This window comes from Varanus komodoensis, unplaced genomic scaffold, assembly GCF_004798865.1.
Source record: "Varanus komodoensis strain SLA01 unplaced genomic scaffold, ASM479886v1 scaffold29_3, whole genome shotgun sequence".
Taxonomy (NCBI): Eukaryota; Metazoa; Chordata; class Lepidosauria; order Squamata; family Varanidae; genus Varanus; species Varanus komodoensis.
The window spans coordinates 1,256,579-1,280,327 of record NW_025335760.1 but is presented as its reverse complement, the minus strand read 5'-3'; the positions used below and the strand labels follow the sequence as shown (position 1 = coordinate 1,280,327).

At 62.4% G+C, this 23,749-nt stretch overlaps 1 protein-coding gene across 1 annotated transcript; it reads left to right on the top strand.

The window, feature by feature from the left end:
• The first annotated feature begins 499 nt into the window (after window positions 1-499).
• On the top strand, window positions 500-23,498 carry LOC123026222 (leucine-rich repeat and fibronectin type III domain-containing protein 1-like protein). The gene is made up of 5 exons (XM_044435566.1): window positions 500-718; window positions 11,316-12,723; window positions 19,151-19,749; window positions 21,388-21,510; window positions 23,251-23,498. Exons 2-4 carry the CDS (start codon window positions 11,336-11,338, stop codon window positions 21,453-21,455), a joined length of 2,055 nt encoding a protein of 684 aa, XP_044291501.1. The 5' UTR covers window positions 500-718; window positions 11,316-11,335; the 3' UTR covers window positions 21,456-21,510; window positions 23,251-23,498.
• Window positions 23,499-23,749: the final 251 nt, after the last annotated feature.

Below are 23,749 nucleotides of genomic sequence, written 5' to 3'. Positions count from 1 at the left end.
AAGACAGGCGAGGGGCGCCGGGAGGGGGAGGGTGGGAGAGCCCCCCGGGGAACCCCTGCGCCGTTAACTCTTGCACCGCCGCCGGAGCCGGCGGGCGGAGCGCGGGGCGAGGAGCTCATGGGCCCGGCGGGGCGACGGCGTTGCGCGCCCGGGCTCCCTCCCCGCCCTCGGCCGGGCGCGCCGCTCGCCGCCCCGCCGCCCAGGAAAGGCCCCGCGGCGGGCCGCCGCTTTCCAGGAAGGAGATCCGAGCGCGCCGGCTGATTCTGCAGCCTCCGCGCCCTCGTGGGAAGTGGGTGGCGCCCCCGCCCCACCGGGACCAGCCGGCGGGAGGCGGAAGAATCCTTTGTTGGCTGGTTCGGGACCAGAAGACGCGCCGGCTGCTTCCTCGCCCTCGCCCGCTTCGGCGTCCTCCGGGGAGGCGAAGACAGCCCCCGCCGGGGGCCGCCGGGGCCGCGTTCCGCTCGGAGCTGCAGCGGGAGCGTGGCCTGGCACCGCCGCGCCGGAGCGCAGGATCGGGGCCGCCGCCGCCGCTCCGCCTCGCCCGCCCTGCGCCGGCCGGCACCTCGCCTGAGCCAGCCCCTCGGCCCGCCCTATGGTAGCCGGGCTGCCGCTCCTCGGGACTCGGGCGAAGCATGGGCGGCGGGGCTTCCGCGGGAGCCGGGCGCCGGCAGCGGGAGTGAAGTTGCCCCCCGATGGGGCCCCGGCGCTGCGGAACACGGTAGGTGCGGGCGTGGAGGCGGCGGCGCGGGGGGCGAGCCCGGGCTGGGCCCTCGGCTAGGATCGGGGGGGGGTGCGCGTCTCCCGGCTGCGAGGCTGCGCGCCGTCTCCCTGTCTCCGAAAGCGATCGCAGCGGGTTGCGTGACATTGATCGCGCGCCGTGCCGCCCGACGAGCATCTTCCGCGGAGAGATCCGTGCAGCTCCGGAGCGCCCGATCCAAAGCCCCCGGCGGAAAGAGCGGGGGGGCTGGGCTCCGAAGGGAGGCGCGGAGAGGGGGCCTGGAGGGTCTTCCCCAGTTACGGAGATGCTGTGCCCCGCGGGCGGCTTAGAAATTTCGGGGTTTGACTGGAGGGAGTGAAGAAGGGATGGAGGGTGTCCCTGACCATGTGCAGAGCGTTTCCTCTGTCAGAGCTGAGTAGCCACGGCCACATCCCACTGTGCAGGGCGGCACGGACAGTTTCCAGGTCAGGGGGTCCCGTGCTCGTTTCATTGATCGATTGACTGACTGATTGATTGGAGTCCCACGCAGGCCAGGAGCCCCAATCGCCTGCCTGCCAGCCATGCAGCGTCACCATAATCTCCACTCTGCATTTCAGACAGATAAGGCTGGAGCACTGCATAATAAAAAAGGGGAGCGGAAAGTGTGGGGGCCCCCCGCTCCCCCCCGTCTCCACTTGCTGCCCCCCCTCAGTCCCACCTTGCACAGCCTCCCCCCCTCCCCTCCCTTTCCAAGATCAGCCTGAATCCTTCTAGACCGGCCTGGAGGGGGGAGCGCAGGCAGGCAGGCAGGCAGGAAGAAGACAGGTGGGGGAAGGGGGGGCGAGGATGGCGTGAGGCTGGGCAGCCGGGGAGCCGCGGTGCTGTGCCGGGCTTGCCAGGTGGCCGGCGGCGGTTCCCCCCTTAACAAGGGGGGACAGCTCAGATGGTTCGGGGGCCCCCAGCAGCGAGAGGGAGCCCCTCCTGGCCGGCCGGCTGGCCTCGAGGGCTGTTGGGGAAGCGCCCGCCAGAGCCCCTCGGGTGAGGAAGGATCCTGTGGCGAGGTCCCTCCGGGGAGCTTTCCCTGCTCCTTAGCGTGGTGGAGGAGTGCACTGTGCCCCCCTCCCCGTCGAACAGGCCCAGCCCCTCTCCGGGTGGGCAGTGCTGCCGGAGGGGGGCCCCAGGCACCTGCCCTTGGGCCACGTGGGAGGTGCGCCGCAGAGTCCTCAGAGGCAGCTGGCACCCCTGGGCACATGGGGGCCCCTCTTACATTTGCCAGCGGAGCCAAGGTGGGGAAGCCACTGGGGCGCTGCCCGTCCGTCCGTCCGCCCACAAGCGGGGTGTGCTAGATGTGCCCGGATGGCCCTTGTAGGCTCCTGCTGCTGGCCTGCCACAGCGTGTGAGTGTTTCATTTCAGCCAGCGTGGCCTAGTGGTTAGAGTACCGCACTGGGACTCAGGAGAGCCGAGTTGTGTCCCCACTCAGCCGTTACGCTCACTGGGTGACTTTGGGCCTGCCGTGGACTCCCTCGCAGGGCTGTTGTGAGGACTGAACAGAGATAAGAAGACTGTGTGTGCTGCCTTAGGCTCTCTGGAGGAAAAGATGGGGACAAGCCAAAATGCTGCTGCTAATAATAGCAATAAATGCTCTGGATGTTTCTGGAATATTAATCCCACAGCGAATTGTTTATTACATCTCCGTATTGCCTAACAGCCAGTCCCTCCAAGCTGAGAGCGTGAGCCTGATGGTAAATATCTGGGAACACGTGTTGTTGAGCAGTCAGATTATAGGAAGGGGCTGACCTGCTTCTTCCCCCCATGAAGGGGCAGGGGCATGGGGTAAAATCCTGGCATCCTTGCTTCATGCAGCAAGCCCTGTTTCGGATATAATGTCTCAGGAGAGGGGGTAAGAAAGACCTTCTTTGTGACCCTCCTTTTTGTACTCTTCAAGTCGCTAGTCCTCAGAGAGGAGGAGAGAAATTAAAGCAAGAAATCCTCAATCACCTGCACAGTGAATACTGCCCAAAGACATGGACCAGTGAAGACAGTTGGCCAGAATGATGTGTTTTGTGTACCCAGCATTTAGCATGCAGTTGACACTGTGCAGGTGTTCTCACAAAATTGCCCCTTCCCATTGCCCAGTCCTGGCTCAGTGCCAAAAACAGCCATTCTGTTGGCGGCGGCGGCAGACTTTGGCTGGTAGCAGAGCGAGCGTTTCTGAATCACTCCCTGCGCTTGCTGGAAGCTCGCATTCCCCTTTCTTCCGTGTCCTTGTTTTGCTCGCCCGTGTGTTCTAAATGCATCGAGTTGCAAACAAACAAACAAGCCCAAAGGTTTGCAATATTAATGTATCATGCAAATTGTGTAACTGCATGCCAATTTGCATAAATTAGTTGGAGTACCGGAAATCTGAACTTGCCCAGGATTCTCATCTGTCGGCAGAAACGGTGTGCGCGTCTTGAATCTCGGGCATTTCTTGGGGGCCTCATTTTCATGGGGTGGCGTGAGCTCCATGCCTCAGTTTGCCCATGGGAGGCAGGCCCGGAGCAGCAAATTCACCGCGGTGAGCGGAGAGTGTCCGGCCGCTTGGAGGGCTCTTTATGGAGTGAGCTTCACTGCTTCACAGCAGAGACCGAGCAGATGGAGACCCGGCGTTTCGCACCCGGGCCTGTCCCGGCCTCAGGCACCTCCGCGAACAGCAAATCCAGTCACTTCTTCCCCAGCATCCAGTGCATTCGTAATCCATTCGTAATCCAGGCTCACCCCAGAAAGCACTTCCTTGAAAAGCTGGGAAAGAGCCAGCTTCCAGAAACGGGGGTGGCTTTCTCTGGCAGAGGAGGGTTATTGGGGGGGGGGGAGCAGGATGCATCGCTTGTCTGGATCTTCCCTTCCTCACTCCGCTGCCCCGCTGTGTGATGGATTCCTTGCCAGGCGGCGAGAGGAGCGGCCCCTCCCTCTCGGAGCCCAGCCAGGCTGCTTGGAGCCCCCCCTCCACCCCCAGCCCTGATCCGGCAAGTCCTTGTAATGACGGGGATGGAGCTGACGGCACTGCCCACCCAGATGCCGACTGCCTCTGAAATTAATGCCAGCGGGTGGGGGTGGGAGAGAGGGCACGCGCGTCCGGCATGCTGAGCAAGCCGGCTGGCTGGAGATGTTATTTGTTGCCGAGGGAGTGTGGGAGAAGCCCTCCGTGCACCCGGACTCGGCGCGGCTCCTCACGCAGGCCCAGCCGCTCCTAGGGGGCGCCCCCACCCTGCAGGGCTGGGAGCTGAGGGCCCGTGTGCCTGGAGGGCCCCAGGGTGGGAGCGGCCACTCCGGACCCGTGCCCGGCTCAGAGGCGGCCGCAAGCTGCTCGGCTCGCCTGCCACTTCTGCCTCGCCTTGCCTCGCGCCGGTGGCTCGCTGCTCGGCCAGAGGATTTGTTCCCGGGGCTGGGGCCGTTTGCCAGCCTGCACCTTCCCTGTTGGAAGCCTGCTCTGGGTCCCGGCGAGGGGTCCAGAAACTGCCCCGCCGCTTTGCACCTGGCCGTGGCTGCGGCCCCACGCGCTGGGCTGCCCCTGCCCTTGGAAGGGGCGGCTCTCCCCCGGCCCCCACCCCAGGCCTCTTCACCTGCGTGCCTGCGATGTGGTTGTGTTTGTTCTTGGTTGTGTTTGTTCTTGGTTGTGTTTATATCCCGCTCTTCAGTCCAAAGACTTCCATCTGCAAGAGGGCTCTGAAAGGACAGGAGACACAAGGAAAGGTGTCTGTGTGTGTGTGTGTGTGCGCGCGCGCGCGCGCGCGCATGTGTGTGTGTGCGCGGCGGGGGAGCATAATGGGGGTGCCTGAATAAGTCCACGTAAGTCGGGTCTGAACAGCAGCTGTTGTCCGGCTGGGCCATCCCGTCCCCCTTTCTTCTCCGCCGCAATTTCTCCTCCGTCGAATCCACGGCCACCCGTTCCTCCCATCCTTCTGCCTGGGAGGGCCTCGCCCTGCACTGGCCACAGAGGTGGGGAGGCTGCGGCCTCCCAGTTGCTCTTGGAGTGGAGCACCCATCTCCTGTGCCCATCATCAGTGGCGGCCAAGATGATGGGAGTCGGGAACCAGCAGTATTTGGGGAGCTGCTGGTCCCCAACCCAGGCTTACCAGATCTGCAGGGAAGGGCTGAGGCAGCAGGTCCCGGTTGAGGTTCATGCTTGGGGGGGGGTTCTGTGCCAGCTGTGAATCCCGCCCCCCCCCAAGCCTCACCACTGCAGACTGACCTGGTCACACCCAGCTCCGCGAGGGCAGAACGGGGCAGAGAGCAGGCCCAGGACAACCCATGTGCCTACACAGTTCCCATCAGCCCAGGGCAGCAAGGCCAGCGGAGGAGAATTAGGGCGACTGCAGGCCAAACATCTGGACGGCCAGGCCCCGCACAGCTGGGAGACTAGCTAAAGTGCTGGTTTTGATCGTCAAAGCAAGCTTCCCGCCCCAGCAAGCCACTCCGCCTTGAGATTGCCTGATTTTCTTGTCTGGCAATTTCCCCAGAGTCCAAACCTCCACATTATTTTAAAATATGTGACTGTACTTAATCGAACGAACAGTTCTGTGTTCGTTCATTTATTTTCCATTTAGGAAAAGGGGGGAAATGTCTGTGCATGTGTAGGAAGCAAGTCTATTCAAGAAAGGGAAAAACTGCCTCTTGCTTGAACTTCTATTGAACTTAGGGGGCCCACGGATTCTCATGCCGTCAGCGAAAGCAAAATAGCTCCTAATTATGCTCTTCATTTATTAATTAGCTGGTGATGGCTGGAGGTAGCTTGCCATCCACCCCCAGATTTAATTCCCAGATTTAATTCTCGTAGCTCCTAATTGTAACAAACTATGTGGAAGAATAGTGCCAGGGTTCCTCCCCTTCCACTAAGCATTCTCTCTTACTCCTTGGATGCTCAGCCAGGCTCGGCCCTCCTAATTCGGCTCGTCTGCACTGGCATCAAGGGGAGTTTGTACATCTGGGAGCCAGTTTTGCACACTGGGACGGCGAGCCAAGATGTCCATAACAACCCGAGCTGAGACGCGGCTGTGGAAGCCCCTCAAGCCCCAGGAACGCCCCTGGCCTCGTTCTCCCTCTTCTTACTGGAGGGGAGCTCAGCGCTCGGCTAACGGAGCCCCGTAACCCTCTGGTTTCCTTGCTGTGTTGTGTGAATGCCAGGGTTTTGTCCTGGAAGCGCATTTAATGATATGGATGAGAGGATACATAATCATGTATCAAATCCTAATTGCTGTCTAATTTACAAACCTGAGTTTTGAAGGCAGGGCTCCAGCACCTTTCTTTTTAGACCCTTCCCCTTCCTGTTTATTCCAGGTTCAGGGACCCTGTTTTAAGGTATGGATGCAGACAAGATGAAACCTGTTCCCCTCCTCTTCCTCCTCCTTCAAAAAAATCAAAATTCCAATATATGTGCCACGGCCAATCCTGGTTCCAGATCCCATCTTTGGGTGGGTGGGACCTTAACTTAAGTATTTTTGAAGAAGCTCAGGAGAACCAGAAAAGTGTTGTTTTGGCCCCTTAAGCATTCTGGGCCCCTTTATCGTGGAAAGGCACCTGGTTGTTCAGCCGAGACACTCTGGATGTGCTCAGAAGCCCCCACATTTCTATTCTTTGTGGGCCTCTGTAGTGCAGGGGCTAAGAGAAGTGGCTCTTGGTCTGAATGTCTCACGAGATGTTTGTATTGCTTCGCTCGAGCCCCCGCAGCCCTCCTCTCCCCTTGTCAAGCAGTACAGGATCTCACGTCTTGTCAGTATTATGGAATTGCTGTAAAGGCTGTGGATATAATGAGGATACGGAGCTGTCTGAGGATGTAAGAAAATGCCTGCTGATGTATGAACTGGGCTGCAGCTTTTAATTGTTCATCAGTGGTCACTTGAGTTGATTAATCCGCCATGTCCAGAGAGGAGAAATGTTGGCTGGCCCTTTAATTGCGTGTGTTGTATTTTTTTGGCCTGTCACTGCAGTCTGGAATAACACCGGAGAGTATTTTATAGCCGGCCAGCCCTCTCGACGCTGGTGCTAGCCCTTGCCGTTAACAGGGCCTTCGATATCTGTATTGAGTTTTGGGGATGTGCCAGAAGAGGGGCTGTTGGGGACCCTGCGGAAGTGTTTAGATAGCTGTTGGCTGCACATGACTTGCTCCGTGGATGGTTTTATCCTTCCGGGGGCACAGCCCTGCTGCTGAAGTCGGTTCAGGGCTGAAAGCACAGCTGCCATTAAACCCGGGCACTCGCTTTGCCCGTATCCGCCCCGCGGATCCGAATCGAAGCAGGGGAGCCGGGCCCCGTGGGTGGGTGTTCCTGGCCGTGTCTGGCGCTTTCCCCGCCCCGCAGCTCCCTCTCCGCGCTTTCCCTGCCCCTCTGTGGCTCGTGCTCGTCACTCATTGTGTCACATCCCCTCGCGATGGTGCCAAGCGCAGCCCGGCAGGGAAACAGATCGCTGCCAGGTCCCAGACGGAGAGGAGCCCCTTGCCGGTGCCCGGCACAGAGACGCCCTGTGGCCTCTTCCCCGGAGACTTGTGGCCCCGTCGCAGCAGTTTAATGTCGGGCGAGCCATCTGGCCACACCTTTTTGCTGATGCTTGGAGGATGCCACGTCCTGAGAATTGCAACTTCGTTGAAGAGGAGGAGGACGGGAAATAAAATCAAGCTCCTGGTCCTTACGAATGCAGAATTAGGCTTGTCGATGCTTGAGCTATCTGTCTGTCTCAGAAGATGGCCCAGGGAGGGAAGGCGAACATTTTGGCATTTTCCTTCAGATTTCGGGAAGCGGAATACATTATGCAAATATCGCACCAATGTTAAAAATTGACTCCATGTGCGAAACTTAGATTACGTGCCGAATTCGCTTTCTGGGGCCTTTTGCAGCTGCGTGCCGGGCCCCGTCCCCCTGCAGTCCGCCACGTCCTCCGAAGCCAGGGGCCGTGTGCAGTTGTGTAATTTTGCCGCCCGGCGTGGCTTGAGCACGCACGCGTTTGCAAGCAGCGCCGGCCTTGGAGTCTTGTTGCGTTATTGTTTTGTTCCATGACCTCTCTTGCTCCCCGCACGCCGCTTTTCTTCGTGGCGGTGCTGCGCTGTCAGTCGTGACGGGGACGCTGACAGCCGTGGAAAGGCAGCACCGCTTTGGTCAAAGGCAGCCGGGAGGAAGGAGGCATTTCGGGAGCTGCGAACAGGGACGGATGCTTTGGTGGGAAGGGGAGACGGGGAGAGGCAGGTGTCGTGGGGGGGGAATGTGCCCGTCACTGTTGGACGCATCATGGCCAAGTCCTCCCGCCCCCCTCTCTCCGTACGTCTCTGGTCTTTCTTTCTTCTCCAGCCTCCATGGAAACTAAAGGCATCTTCTCTGCTTTGCTTGCTTTCAGCTCTCGTTCCCTTTGCTGATCTGTTCTGCCTCGGAGCTAAATTCAACTGTAGGCTCCTAGCAGCAGGGACCCAGGCGGCTTTTGCTTCTTTCTATTTGGTTCTGTTTTGCATCTTTTGTCTGCTGTGCCTGTGCACAGCCCACCTATCATGGGCAGGCCTCGTCCCAGCGGGTAGCAGTCCAAGCCCCCCGTCACCCTGTGGGACTGCTGAGGATTTGGACCCTGGATTGGTTGCTTTGCTGTGCTAGCGCTGGAATGCATTCGCTCGTCCTCCCCAGCTCATCCTCCCCTCGCAACAGCCATTTGCACAACGCCACGGGTTCACACAGCACAAGGCAGAGTCCTGGTGGAGTGTGCGTTGTCGAAGCGTGGGTGAAGCACGGCCACTTGCGTGCTGACCGGGATTTGTGGACGGCAAGAAATGCTGGCCAACAGCTCTCATCATCCAGCAGGAAGAGATGCGTTGAAAAGGATGGATGGGAGTTGTAGTCCAGCTCTTCTGGAGGGTGCCAAGCTGGGGCAGGGGAGGAGCAGGACGGATGAGGTGGCGGAAGCGAGGCGGGGCCGCCTGCTTGCCTCCCTCCTCTGGGGTCTGGCTAACTCTGGTTCTGACTAAAATGCAATATTTGAGATTTGGCCATTTAAGATTAATTAAGTTGATAATAGATGTTTACTACATTCCTCCTCTCATATTTTGTTGACTCAGTATTTGATCATGAAATATTCATCTCGCTTGATGCGAGCTGGTTTGATGCTTGTTATTCCGTGCGATGGGTTTTTTGGTTTTTAACGGTCGCCATGGCTGGGGACCGGCCCTTCCGGGGCCCTGTGCCTCTTTGACGGGGCACTTGGAGCTGTTGCAAAGCCCGCCGGTCTGACTTGTGACGTCGTGCCGCCAAACAGAGACCGGGGATAGGGGTCAGAGGCCGCGAACTGGAGGAGCGGCCTTCCCGTGCCCGCGCTGGCGGAGATGGGCCAGCCGCCCCCGCTCTCGGGGTTTCAGGCCGGGGTCCTTCCGGCCGTACCTGGAGGTGGGGCCAGGTGAGCCGCACACCTTTGGCCTGCGAAGCTGGGGCCCTGCGGCCTCTCGCCGAGCTGCTTCCGAGCAGGCCTGCGACGCACCCCTTTGCGCTGGCACCGGCCCCCTCAGCCTGGGGCCGGCCTGAGTGCAGCCCCGCAGCAGGTGCAGCTGAGGCCTCCCTTCCCCGTTTCCTTGGGCTGTGCGTGTGGCCTCTTTGTGAAGCCAGGGCCAGGCTCGCATCGTCCGCTTTGCTCTTGCGGAAGGAGGCAAAGCAGGAGTCCCATGGGAGCACAGATCTTGCGTCTCCGCAGGAACACTTGGGGCGTGCCGGGGGTCTCCCCAGCTCAGGCAGACCCAACGAAGGGAGGAAGAACTGGGGTGAAGGCTGGGAGCGTCTGGAAGGGCCACCGGTGAGAGCGAGGCTTTGCTGCGGAGAAGCAGGCACATCTCGTCTGCAGGAGTGAGGATTCAGGCGAGGGGCTGAAGCCAGGCAGGTCTGAGGCTGGCCAGGACGTGGGTGGGCGAGCGACGCCTTGCGGGTTCTGCACATGGGTGCTGCCTTGGCCTCCCCAGAGGACAGCCGGGATGTGGACGCGGTCGAGAAACAGGTGGAGCCACGGCTGGCCACCGCTTCGCTGCTAGGGAACATCCCTGCGGCTCTGGGTTTATTCTGGATGGCCAGGGCAGGTCTGGGATAGGACCGAGGGAGCCATTTCCGTGGGGACCGCATGCCGGACTAGAAGGGCCCGTGGCCAGGCCCAGCATGGCATGTATGCTCTCAGCGGTTGCGTCAGCCTTGCCCAACCTGGCAGCCTCCAGGCGGAAAAACCTGCAGCGGAGTCCAGTGAGCCCACCTGTGCATTCCACAGGGTCTTCCTGAGCCTGCAGTGTCTGCAGACGTGCTCTTCGTCCTGCTCCATCTCGGAGGGATTTGCACAAGTGCCCGCTTGTGCTAATCCACGAGTGAGAACACGCACTTGTGCAAGCAGAATCGAACTCATCTTCATTCTTGAAAAAACCCCAAAACAAACGGATTTTGTCAATGAGCAGATGATGGAGTGGCAGATGCTTGACCACGGGCAAAACGCAGATGGCTCGGTTTCTCAGCACGAGTGCCATATCCTTGGTGGCTGGGGGGGGGGGGGCGGAGGGCAGCGGGATGAGGAAGGCTGCATTTGACTGGCGGCGGCCGAACACGTGGCCCCGAGCGGGCACATCAGCGGGAGCACAATACCCGCGAGGTGTGGCGTCTCCATCGGCCACACCTGATTACCGGCATCCTTTGAGGGCGTGTGTGGCAGTGCCAGGACTCCCTGGGTGTGGGAGACAGAAATGGCAGCGCAGAGGAGGGAAAGGCTTTGCATGGAAAGCGCTGCCGGCAGGTGTGGCGCTTGGAATCCAGTTTGTGATTCAGCCGAGAGTGGCTTGGGGGCGGGGAGGGAATGTCTGAAGCCGGGTGTGGGAGAGGTTGGGTTCGTGATATTATAGAAATGGTGCGGAGAGGGAATTCTCTCCTCCTCTTTCATGATCATGGAGCCTGGGGGCGGTGAGCCTATTAAGTGGAGGTGACCGTGGGTTCAGGGCAGACAAAAAGAACTATTTCTTCATGCAGCACATAATTAACTGATGGAATTCCATTTTGACAAGATGTGTGGATGGCCCTTGCTTCACTAGATTGAGCAGAGGATTACAGGAATTCGCGGAGGAGGAGAGATCTGTGCGTGGAGATTAAGCATGATTAAGCATGATCGTTCACGAAGGAAAGGGATGCGATGCCAGGGCAGGGGTCTCGTTCGAGCGGAAGGGCCCCAGCTCAGCCCAGGCATCTCCAGGTGGGGGGAAGGGCTGGGGGAACGTTCTGGATCACGCAGGACAGCCTTCCTCAACGCCGGGAAGGCTTGGACTGCAGCTCCCACAATCCCCAGCTGATGGCGTTGTCCGGGTGCCTGGAGGAGACTCGGCTGAGGAAGGCTGGGGCAACCAGCATCCAGCTGCAGGGAGCAGGCGGGAATCTGACCCCGCGTGGGGCCTTCCGCCCTGGTCTGATGGACCTCCGTGTCCGGGGGCTGTAAGCTCGGGATCCCGGGGGCCGGAGCGGGTGCTGCGCTCTGCTTGCGAGCGGCCCGGGTGCGGAAGGCCTTTGGCGGCAGGAGGGGGTGTCTTGGCCTGGCGGGGCTCCCCGTGCCCCCGCTCGAGGCTGGGCCTTGCTCACCGCCCCGTCCCTTGCTTTGCAGCGCCTGCTCCTGACGGCGCCATGGAGGGCCTCCTGCTGTGGGTGCTGCTGGCGCTCGGCCGCTGGGCCCAGGCCCAGGTCTGCCCTAAGCGCTGCATGTGCCAGAACCTCTCGCCCTCGCTGGCCATCCTCTGCACCAAGACGGGCCTCCTCTTCGTGCCCACGGTGATCGACCGGCGCACGGTGGAGCTGCGCCTGACCGACAACTTCATCACCGTCATCCGGCGCAAGGACTTCTCCAACATGACCAGCCTGGTGCACCTCACGCTCTCCCGCAACACCATCAGCCAGATCCTGCCCTTCGCCTTCGCCGACCTGCGTGGCCTGCGGGCGCTGCACCTGGACAACAACCGGCTGCTGCTGATCACCGGCGAGCAGCTGAGGGGGCTGCCCAACCTGCGCCACCTCATCCTCAGCAACAACCAGCTGCAGGACATCTCCCCCGGGGCTTTCGACGACTTCGTCGGCACCCTGGAGGACCTGGACCTCTCCTACAACAACCTGGCGCGGGTCCCGTGGGAGGCCATCCGCCGCCTGGGGAACGTCAACTCCCTCAGCCTCGACCACAACCTGATCGAGCTCGTCCCAGAGGGGGTCTTCAGCAACCTGCTCAAGCTGGCCCGCCTGGACATGACGTCCAACAGGCTGAAGAAGATCCCCCCCGACCCGCTCTTCCTCCGCATCCCCGTCTACGCCAAGTCCAAAGGGTCCCCGCCGTCGTCGCTGGTCCTCGGCTTCGGGGGCAACCCGCTGCACTGCAACTGCGAGCTCCTGTGGCTGCGCAGGCTCACGCGCGAGGACGACCTGGAGACCTGCGCCTCCCCGCAGGACCTCCTGGGGAAGTACTTCTGGACCATCCCCGAGGAGGAGTTCATCTGCGAGCCCCCGGTCATCACGCGCCACTCGGGGCGGCTGCTGGTGACGGAGGGCGAGGGGGCGGTCCTCCGCTGCCGCGGAGTGGGCGACCCCGAGCCCTCAATCCACTGGGTCTCCCCAGAAGGCAAGGTGGTGGCGAACACGTCCCGGACCACCTCCTTCGACAACGGCACCCTGGAGATCCTCATCGCGACCGTCCAGGACACCGGGGCCTTTACCTGCATCGCCTCCAACGCTGCCGGAGAAGCCACCACCTCCATCGAGCTGGTGGTCCACCCCCTGCCCCACCTCTCCAACGGCACGGCCCCCAAGGTGCCTGAGGCCGCCGGCCCGTCCGACATCCTTACCTCAGCCAAGGCCAGCCTCCCCGCGGGTGCCAATGAGACGGCCCCCCCCCAGGACAAGGGCGTGGTGGCCTCTGAGGCCTCTTCCTCCTCGGTGCTGATCCACTGGCACCCGCAGTGGCACGTCCCCGGCATCCGGATGTACCAGATCCAGTACAACAGTTCCTCCGATGACACCTTGGTGTACAGGTGAGTGTCCCTCGGTTGCGGGTGGCCATCCAGGAGGGGCCTTCTGGGTCTTTGGCCAAGGGGCTGGAGTCCGGGGGGCTTCGCGGCTGTCCTTGAATGGACCCCTTCTCAAATGGGGCATTGAGTGCCACCCCCTTTCACTCCTATGGGAGCCACTTGGGTGTGGCCAAAGGAGAGGATTTAAGACCAGCCCAGTTCTCATGACGTTCGCGTGTGCGATTCTGTATGTCGAGCTTCAGGGGCGGGAGGAATAAGCACCCTTTAGTCCGCAGTGCAGGCCCGCTCAGTGTCGAGGGGGGGCTGACCACACGCCCAGGGCCGGCTGCGGGGGGGCAACCTCAGGGCCAGACCGGTTGCCCTCCTTCCTACCCACAGACTTGGAATCGGAGTCGGAATAGATGCCTCTTCAAAGAGAGGACCCCCCTCCGACAGCTCCCCAGAAGGAAGGACTGTCCTCTGTAAAGCAGGACACTTGGTCACCTAAGGCAAACCTCCAGCTTTGCAGAGAGAAAACCTTTTCATGTTTTGCTTCTGCTTTCGGTCTCAGAAGGGGCCTGGGTGTTCTGCGAACTCCTGGAGGCGGTTCCAAGGATCAGTGGGCGATTGCCAGACGGACAGCCGCGCTTGCTTCTGTGCTGCTCCAGCCGCCCTCAGGGCAGCCTGAACTCCCCCTGCAAGCAAGGAAGGCGGGCTACATCTAGTGATTAGGCTGTGCTAATGGAAGTAGCACTTCCAAATCCCGCGACGTCCTGGTTCCCCTTCGCTCAGCGCTGGCCGGGCCTCGTCCGGAGCCCTGTGCCTGGTTGTGGGCACCCCAGCTGAAGGGAGATACAGGCCAGCCGGAAGGGCTCAGAGGAGGGCAGCCGGGAGGATCCGGGCACTGGAAACGAGCCCCGTGAGGAGACGGAAGGACTGGGCATGTCTCGCCTGGGGAAGGGAAGACTGAGGGAGAGGGGATCGCGCTCTTCGGTAACTGGAGGGCCGCCGCAAAGAGGAAGGCCAGGATCTCTTCTGTGTGCAGGACACGGAATAACGGGCTCCAGCCGGCAGGTTCCGGCTGAGGATCAGGGTCAGAGCCGAGCAACAATGGGACCCAGGCCCGGGGGGGGGGCTCTCCCGCTCGGGAGCCATTGAGGAGGCAGCTGGCCAGCCGCCTGGGAGGGCGGGCTTAGTGTGGGGTCCTGCGCTGGGTGGGGCGGGCCGACAGCCCTCCTGGCCCCTCCGACTGCTCTTCCGTGGCTCTGTGACGTCCACGCAGCAGCGCCTGCGCTGAAACCGCCATAGTAAGAGGGCTGGAGGCAGGCAGCACTTTTCCATCGTGGCCGGTGGTCCCGCTCCGCCTGTTCCTTGCTGCTTGGCTTCACGTGCGCCTGGCGGGAAGGTTAAAGCGCTGTGCCGCCCAGCTGGCCCCGCCAAGCCCGGCCCTGTTCGGCGCCGTTGCCCCGCCATCGGTCTCGGGCGCTTCCTTCCCCAGCCCAGCCAGCCTGGGGCTGAAAGGGGAGGCGTGGCGGCGCTCGGTTTAGGGCGCTGCTTCTCTTCCGGCAGGGCCCCTTAGCCCCCGCATGTGGGGGGCTCCATGCGTGGCTGTGAGCTGGATGGAGCCGCAGGGACTCGAGCCGAGTGGGCTGGGATGAGCAGGGGCTGCCACGACCTGCCTGCTTCCGCCCGTGCCCCCCCACCCAGCGCGGCTGCGCTGCTCCCTGGCACTTGTGGGCCGGAGGGGATGAATTTGCTCCGCCGCGACCTCCGCGCTCTCCCTGTTGCAAGGCGAACGCTTGCTGGGGCCGCCGGGTCCCGCACGGTCGTGGGCCCCCCTTCGTGGGAAGAGCTGCTCCCGGCCCTTGTGGTGCCTCCCCGGGGCAGGCCTGGCCGGGGCAGCTGTCACTTCCGATCTGCCTCTGCACCTCCATTCCAAGGTATCCCGTGGTGCCCCCGGCTGAAAGCTGTCTCAGTGCCAGCACCTGCTCGTGCCCCCAGAGGCCCCTCAGGCACCGACGAGTCCCTGTTCTGAGCAAGCTGAAGATGCGGCTCCTGGAGGATGACGTTGGTTGGCACATTTACCAGCCCTTGTGGCATGTTAAACAACTTAAAAATCGCCAGATTTCAAATGTTGCTGCTCTTAAATTGTTTCCCTCCCTCTTGAGTTCCATTTTAGGGGGAAAAGTGGGAATCTGCCCTACCTCCACCTTTATTTTATTAATAAAGCTAAGCAGGGGCTGAGTCTCGGAGTTCAGCCTGGCTTAATTCAGTCGTCAGGAGCTGTGGAGCAAGACCGGCGGACTCGCGCGCCCTCCTGCTTTTGCAGAGTGGCGGCCGCTGAGCCCACTCAGCTCTCGGCCCTTGAGCCCGCGACCAGTCAGACCCTGTGCACGAATCACAGTGGTCTCACGCAGCAGATGTGTGGGGCTGCAACTCCCAGTATCCCCAGCCAGTGATTCTGTAGCCCAGTACAACTGGAGGAGTCCAGGTTGGGGGAGATTGGAACGGAATATGGGGTGCGGGTAGAAAGTCCGGAGATTCCGGCTGGGAAGTGAGTGAGGACACAGGATTGCTGCCAGGCACCGGAATTAGTCCCTGGATGCAAGGTAGGCCCTCTTGGCCTCCTGCTCGCCCGGATGCTGGTGGTGGATGAGCAACTTCAAGCCTTCTCCTTTTCCTTAAACCTGCCTGAGCTTGGGCAGCCTTTCAAACAGAGGACTGCCCTCTGTAGTGGCCACACGTGACCGCTGGAGATGGGACTCGGGCTGTGCTTGTGGGGGCTGGCGCATCCCAGGATCGGCTCCAGAAGGCCGGGGTTTGTCCCCTCCTCACAGTGCAATTTCACCTTGACTGCGCAGGCAGCCCCGCGAACGAGTGCCGATTACCCATAATACTGCAGACGCTCGGCTCCTGGCCTTTTGAAGTAGGCCTCAGATAAAGTTGCCGTTTTACCTTCTGAAATCCTCCCCTCTGGAGACAGCAGGAGAATAATTTATGGGCCGCCCGAGCCCCGGAGTCCTGCCGCGATCAGTGGGCACGTGGCGACGGTGCGGGGCCCGGGTCCTTTTCATCTCGAACGCATCTCGTGTCCCGCTGCTTTCTCCTTGCCGAAGGAGACGGGCTGGGCGGAAGGCAGGGTGCCGGCTCGGCTTCGGCCGGCTGCCCAGGAGTACACGAGGCAGCCAGCCGCCAGACACGGCCTGGGCAGGCCGTTCGTTTCCGGCGAACCTCGTTTTCTTTCAGAAGAAGGGCTCTGGGCCTTCGGGCTGCCTAGAGGTGCTTGACTGTGGCATCCCAGAAGCCGTGCCTCCTGTCCTGCCTCGCTCCCCAAGAAGCGGCATCATTCGCACATGGGTGGAAGGCGGAAAGTTCACTGGCGCAGAAACAAAAGAGCCAGGCCGGCGTGCTGCGCGATCCTGTGAGGTCGCCATACCTGGCTGCTTCGTGCGCTGGACTTCGGGTGGCTTGGCATGGGATGTGGACGGCTGTTCTTACGGTTGTTATTCTTAGCAGCAGCCTCATTGCATGCTTAGTATGCACACGGTCCTGGCCACAGAATCGTAAACTCAGAGCACAGCAAAGTGGGGGGGCCAAGGACCACCCCCTGCTCAGCGCAGGCCCAAGCATCCTCTCGGGGGGCTACCCGGCTGCCTCTTGAATGCCCCCAGGCTGGGCGGCCCCTCCATCTCCCCAGGTCACTGGCTCCGCTGTGCTGCTCCAGCCGTCTCCCAATGCCCAGCTGGGATCCTGAGCCTGTCATTCGGCGCCCTTCCCTCTGGGATGGTCCGGAAGGGACGGCACCCCCACCCCACACAGCCCCCAGCCAGCATTCCAGAACCTGGCACCCTCGCACCTGTTCTACCGCAACTCTCCTCACCTCAGCCTAACTGGGGATGATGGGCTTGCCACCAGACTGCAAGCAGCCCTCCTGACAAAGATTCATGGGTTGCGTGGCGAGGACGCGAAAAATGTCGGCAGAGTACAAATTAAGGGTAATAAATGCACTGCACTACAAGGAACGAAGACAGTGGAGAGAAGTATATCAAAGTCGAGATAAGAGAAGCCAGGATCTGTTTCGGCAGCAGCGGCGCCCAAACTAATTGAAATGGGCTGCGCTTATCGGTGGCCTCTGAAGCGACGCCGCATCCGTTTGGAGGTGACACGCACGGGAAAGCGCCTCGGAAAGTGTGAAGGCGGTGGAAAGGGGCGTTCCTCCCGCAGCGCATTATCCAGCCACGGACTCGCTACCCCCGGCCATGGGGGGTGGTGGCCAGCAACTGGGGGCACCCTCCTATGCAGCTGCCTGAAAGCTCGTGGAGGGCAGGGGGTGTGCAGAGGGGAGGGTGGCCTCGAGGAACGCTGGCGGCTGCCAACCCCACGAGGAGGAGGGCCTGGGGCACCGCCTGGGTTCGGGGGCAGCTGGCAGTGTGTCAGGACCCCCCTCGGCCCCTGGAACACTCCCAGCCACCCCGAAGAGGTCCCTCTGTCTTCCGGACCACAGCTGGTGCAGGTCGGGGGGGGAGGGCACCTCCGGGGACAGAGCCCCACTGCAACCCACGAGGCATGCCTGTGGGCGCAGTGGGGTGCCCCTTTCTCTGTGGCCAGCCCGCTCGCATCCACTGGCCACAGGGCGGTGGCTGCGGGGGCTTTCGGGGGGACGAGAGAGCGCTCCCACGCAGGGCCGCCGTGCACGGGGACCTCTGCTCCCGGAGTCGGGTTGCTGGGCACTCCAGCCCTCTGGCTCGGCTCCGCTGCTTGGGCCACCTTTTCCGTACAATCGCTCATGCGTCCGGGCGATGCCCGAGGAGTCTGCCCCGATACAGATGGGTGCCACTCTCTGTGAATCTGCCCGGGGGTCCCGTGCCAGACCAGCTTAGCCCGCCTGAGCCATGCGGATTCTGCTGACCGTCCTGGATTCTGCCACATTGCAACCATGGAAGGGCTGGGAACGAAGGAAAGAGGCGCCTTTCCCAGGGCAGGCCGAAGCGTTGGTTTTTTTGCGGGGGGGGGCGGGATTTGTGCGTGCGCGCATTTCCAAAGGGCTCACGTGCACAAAAGCCTTCTTTCCCAGGGAAACAAGTCCAGTTGACGGAACTGAGGCCACCTGACAACCCAGGAGACGCAACGGGGAGGACGTAACAAGTCCTGAACTGCCCGTCCGGCGTTCTTTGGGTCCCTTTTGGAGGGTGTGAAGCTGCCTCCTGCAACTTGGCCCCCTCCAGGTGCATGGACTGCAACTCCCATCATGCCCAGCCCCCGGGAGTTGCAGTCCTGCGTGCCAGGAGAGTGCCAGGCTGAGGCATCCGAGCGACCTGCGCTTTGTACTGGTGTGTGGTCGCTGCTTCTGCCTCTGTTCTGTGTTAATGCGAATTGCGTGTTGAGGTTTCCCTGAATGTCTCTGTAAACAGACTTTGATGAGGGGCGGTCTCCAGATGCCACAGACAAGTCACAGTCTCTGCCCCAGGGAGCTTGCAATCCCCGCTCGCTCGATGGAAAGACCGCAGGAAGGCAGTTCCGGTGGAGAGAATCCAGCAGCCTTGCAGAGGCCGGGCGATGCCAAGATCTTGGCGCAGACTCCGGCACATCTTCTGCCCGCCCTTCCGCTCCTCGGCTGCATTCCCTTCTGCTGAGCTCTTCCTCCACGCCCCCTGCTCGGAGCTGCTGAATCGCAAAGATGCAGCGAGGCTGTTGGGACGAGTCCCTCGGGTTGCCCCCACGCCCTGGCAGCTGGCCCAGAACTAGCCTGCCTGCCTGCCTGGTTGGCCGGAAAGAAGCAGCTAATGCTAAGTGACCTACTTACGGTGCGGAATCCAAGCACGGCCCTCGCGTGCGCTTGTGCTTGTGCATCTGTGCGGGCCGGTGCACAGCAGGAGATGGGGACGGTGTGTGTGCAGGCTGGGGATGATGGGAATGGGGATCTGCTGTGGCTGGAGGGCCCCGGGCTGGGGCCAGGGAGCCCGTTTGATCCCATGGGGGAAGTGAGCCGTGCTCCAGACACCTCTTCCCGGTGGGTTTGCCCCACTGTGGTGCCCAGGCAATCAGATCCTCTGTGGGGCCTGCCAGGCTTCCTGCCAATTTGATAAAAGGCGACATCTTGTTTTCACTGAAACAGTTATCTCTATATAAATTAATTAATGCTTTCCTAGCCTGCCTCTCTGCCCCAAGGCAGTCCTGCAAAATAAAGCAGCGGGCGGTTTCCGCCTGGCTTTGGTGCTGTGTGCCCGCGTTCGTTCGTGCGTGGTGTGTGTGATTTTGTGGTGTTCGCTTTTGCGAGGGAATCCATTTGGAGTGCAGGGAGCGTCTCTGGACTTGAATTCGGCCCCCAGCGAAAGGCGGGGAAGCGAGCCCCGGCGGAGGGCTTGGCAGCAGGCTGTTCCAGTGATCCGCCGTGTCCCCCCTTCCCTTCCCTTCCCTCCCCTTCCCTCCCCTTCCCTTCCCTTCCCGCCAGGATGATCCCCCCGTCCAGCAAAGCCTTTCTGGTGAAGGACTTGGCCTCCGGGCGGGACTACCACCTGTGCGTGCTGGCCGTCTACGACGACGGCGTGACGGCGCTCACGGCCACGCGCAGCCTGGGCTGCGTCCAGTTCCGCACCCCGCAGGACGCCCCGCAGTGCCACGCGCTGCACACCCAGTTCCTGGGCGGCACCATGATCATCATCATCGGCGGCATCATCGTGGCCTCCGTCCTGGTCTTCATCATCATCCTCATGATCCGCTACAAGGTCTACGGCGGCCAGGAGGAGCACAAGAAAGCCAGAGTCAGCAACGTCTACTCGCAGACTAACGGCGGCCAGGCGCCCCCCGCCCGCTCCGTGCCCTGCTCGGCCTCGAAACCGGAGGGGTGGGCCGTGGAGGGCTCGGCGGCGCCCCGGCTGGGGCGGGACCGCAGCGTCCCGGCCCTGGGCAAGGACTGCGAGAAGGGCTTGCGCTCCCACCCCTCCGAGCAGGCCCCTTCTCCCCGAAGGAGGAGGTGGTCACGGACTAGCCTGGACCTCCATGGCAGCTCTTGCGGGCCGGCGGGCGAGGACCCCAGAGCGGAGGAGCAAGGTAAGGCGGGGAAGGGGCGCGCCGCACGGCTCCCAAAGGGTCACGGGCTGGGGAGCCGCTCTCCCCAGCAGAGGATGGGCACCCGGCCTCATTCAGAGGGGCGTGCGCGCACGGCTAGGGGCCGCCTCTCGTGGCCCTCACGGCTGTGACGATCCGGCCAGAGCCGGCTCCCTCTGCCGGACCTCTCCTGTGCTTGGCCGGGCCAGGGAGCGAGCCGAGCCAAAAGCGAGCCCCCCCCCGGGTGCCTGGGCACGCAGGCCGAGCCGCTCGGCCAAAGCACGCGATGCCCCTGAGCCGCGGTGGCAGCAGGCGGGCGGGAAGCGGGTGCCGTGTACCCAAGGCGTCCTCACGGCTCGCCTGGAGTCCCTTGCCTTCTGTCAGCCGCCCGCCCGCCCGCTCGCTCGCTCGCTCGCTCGCGGCAGGCTTGGGGCCGGGAGAAGGCGGGCTGGGGGCCGGGGGCCGGGCCTTCCACTCAGCCGGCCCTCTCACGGCTTTCCCCCGGGGCTGGCCACGCAGGGCACAGCAAAGGACTTGAAGCGCGCGGAGGAGGAAGCGGGGCAGCCTGCTGGATCAGGCCAGAGGCCCGTGCGGCCTGGCACTCCGTACGCACGGCGGCAGCCGGCCGCCCCCGGGGTCCCTGCGGCAGGGTGGGTGCGAGGCCCCTCCCGCCCGCGCTCCTTGGCAGCTGCTGTGTGCCGGCAGGCCCCCCGGGTGAAGGAGGGAGCCCGTGCCCCGCAGGGCTCGTCGCCGCGGTGGCCCCCTCCTGCAGTGGCGCTCTGCTGCGGGCACCCCGGCCGTGGCTCTCCAGAGCATGCGCCTGCCTCGGCTGCCCAGGCCGGGGGAGTCCGTGCCTCGATGCGCTGGAGCTTTTGGTGGCCGGTGTGCTGCGCCAAGTTTCAGTATCGACAACCCCTGAAATGTCTCGGACGCCCGGGAAAATCAGCCTACTGCAGTGATGTCTGAGTCGGACCCATCCAAACGTCCTGTGGCTTGTGGGTTTAAAATTCCCAAAGGAATTCGACATTCAAAGCTGGATGCCGGGTTTCTGATGTGGGGGTGGAATTCCAAATATTTTCATTTCCGCTGGAAGGGAGACTGCCCCTCCCACTGCTTCTCCTGGGGCTGGAAATTGGATTAAGGTGTTTACGGAAATCTTGCCTTTGGCCTGCACTTTGGAAGCAATGCCGCTGTACCTGTGGAGAGGAGCAGCGGCGATTCCAGCGTAAAGGAAATTAGCCTTGACTGAAATTATCGTAATGTGGAATCGGCAGAGGCAGGCGGGGTGGGAAAGGGGCTTGTAACTGCTTGGGTGGGGAGAAAGCAGGGAGAATCTAGTGCCAGGAGCGGAAAAGTGAAGGTCCTTAAGGACTAGAAACTTGATGTGGAGGTGTACATAGCACAGGCCGAACTGCTTGCTGGATGGAAGAAAAGTCCCGTGTCTTTAGCAGCTATAAAGGAAGGAGGGATTGAGCGAGTGTCGCTGTTTCCTTTATGAGTGAGCACATCTGTTGCATCCCTCGTAGTGCAGAACTGGAGCATCCTCTGAGGGGCGAGGGGAGGAAGGACCTGCGTCCTCCGGCCTCCCCTAACCTTCCTCATCCTCCCCCCACCCCACCCCCATTGTCTGGCTCTGTGCAGATCCTCAGTTGATGCCACCTGCTGGCGAGAGGAAGAATGGCAGCGAATGGACGGACGTCAAGATCTGAGTGCGGTGGAGCCCCCCACGGTGGGAACAGCGCGAGGCAAGGCTGGAAGCCGGAGGTGCGAGGCCTCTTGCCCTCCCGGGGGGCAGAAGCGTGGCGGGGGCCCTTTTCCTCTTCAGGGGGACTTCTTTGAGGGCCCCTCTTGGCAGGCTCCTTATTCTATTTTTTTTTCCCGATTTGTATCCTGCCTGTTTCCTGCAAAGGGCTCAAGGCAGCTTACCTCATTCTCCTCCTCCACCTTATCCCCACCACAACAACCCTGTGAGGCAGGCTGGGCTGAGTCTCTGTGACTGGCCCAAAGGCACCCAGCTGGCTCCATGGCCGAGCGGGGACTCGCACCCCGGTCGTCGGAGTCCCCATCCCGTGCTCTTAGCCACCACGCCACCCTGGCTCCTTCCCAGTGTTGCGCCCCCAGACGCATCGCCCCGCAGCGCACGGCGTCTCCAGGCCTCCGGGAAGCAGCCTGCTGTGCAGGAGCCGGGCGCTGATGCCCCCGCCCGCCCCCATCTCTCCCGCGCGTCCCCGATGCCGCCCTGCACCAGGAGCGCTTCACAGGTGTGGGAACGCACGGTCCCTTGCGCCCGCTGGGGATTGGCCTTCCGGAAGCGCCGTTCAAAGTGGCACCTGGCTGAGCGGGTCGTGCTGGCCATGGGCTGCGGCTGCGCTGCCTCCGCAGGATCCCTGGAAGCTAAATTTTTGAGTGGGGAATGTTGGCGTCTTGGCTGTAGCGCGCCTGCAGGTACATGCGCGGCCGCGAGCAAAGCCGACGGTGTCATGCAGAGCTGCGGAGACATGCTCTGCGCCACTGATAATGTACCCCGGGACAATCACTCCCCCTGGTACGTACCAAGCCCCCGACCGATCCCCCTCCTGGCGTTGGAAACAGCAGAAGAAGGGCTGTGGCGGAGCGAGGGGTTCGCGGGCAGCGAAGGCTCCCGCCACGTGTCCTGGGTGGGGGAGGCGAGCATGGGGCTGGCGCAGGGTGTACGGTTGGAGAACTGGTTGCGTCGCCATGCCAGGAAGCACAAAAGCCGCCAACAGGCGCATCCCCCCTCCCTGAAGGGCCGCCCGGCAGCCTGCGGCTAACGGCATGTGACCGGAGTTGCCAGTGGCGCTTCTGGCCGTGCTCGTTAGCAGCAGCCCAACGAGGGGAAATGAGGCGGAAAAGCCTCACCAGCTGGACTTCCCGGCGCCAGATCGGCACAGGGGCAGGGAGCAGGGGATGAGATGGCAACCGCTGCCAAGGCGGCCTGTAGGCTGGCAGGGCCTGGCGGGCGGCCGCGAGGGAGGCGTCCCCTCCCGGTCAGCCAGGCAAGGGACGCGGCGCCGTTGGGGGGGAACGTGGGGTGGGGGGGATCGCAGTTCCCGCTTGCAAGGCCTGTGAGGAGAGTTCGGAGTCCTCCAGCAGGGGCCCCTGGGCACGCGCAGAGCGCCACGAGGCCTAGCCCTCGGGTGCTGCCCGCTGTTAGCGTTAGCTTCCTGCCGAGACGGCCTCCGGGACGGTCGCGGTAGAAGCCGCTCCAGCCCGTCGGGGCTCTGCGAGGTCTTGTTTTCGTCCTACACGGACCACCGGATACCGCACTGGGCGCCGGTCCCTCCCCAGCCCGCGGCTGCAGCCGGCCCTTTGCACTTGCACCCAGAGGCCTGGCCTGCCGGCCCCGGCTCAGAGGTGGCGAAAACCGCCCCCCTCAGCTCCTTAGGTCGGCGGGTCCGCTGGGACCTTGAATTCCGGAGCTCCGAGGAGTCTAAAGCTGCCTCTCCTCTCCTCTCCTCTCCTCTCCTCTCCTCTCCTCTGCAGGTGGAATCGCCGGGCCCTGCACCGTGCCTCCGCCCGCTCACCGCCATGGTGCTGCCAATCACAGGGAAGGGCAGGCTGGTAAACCCAGGCCTTGCCTGGGGGAGGACGTCCGGTCTGCGGGGAGCCTCCCCCCTTCTCCCTGCCACGGTTTCTACTGGACTCCCTCGTGGCCCCGTTTTCTATGGAGCTCTTTCGGATTTTCTAAACCAAGTCTGCAGTTTTCTAATAAACGGAGTTGGAAATCCGTGGAGGGTGGTGGCTCTCCTCTCCTCGCCCTCGCCCTCTTCCTCTTCCTCTCCTCGCGGGCAGCTCCTCTCAGCCAGTTCATGCCGAAATGGGGCAGGGCGGACCCCGAACAAAAGATGTCAGAAGGGAAGGCGTTGTCTGGATCCAAGGGGGGCTCAGCCCCATCCAAGGGCTGGAAGCAGCGGTCCCCGGGGGGGTGGGCCAGGCCACGGGGCACAGGGACCCCCCCCCCGTTGAGAAAAGGCTCCTTGCA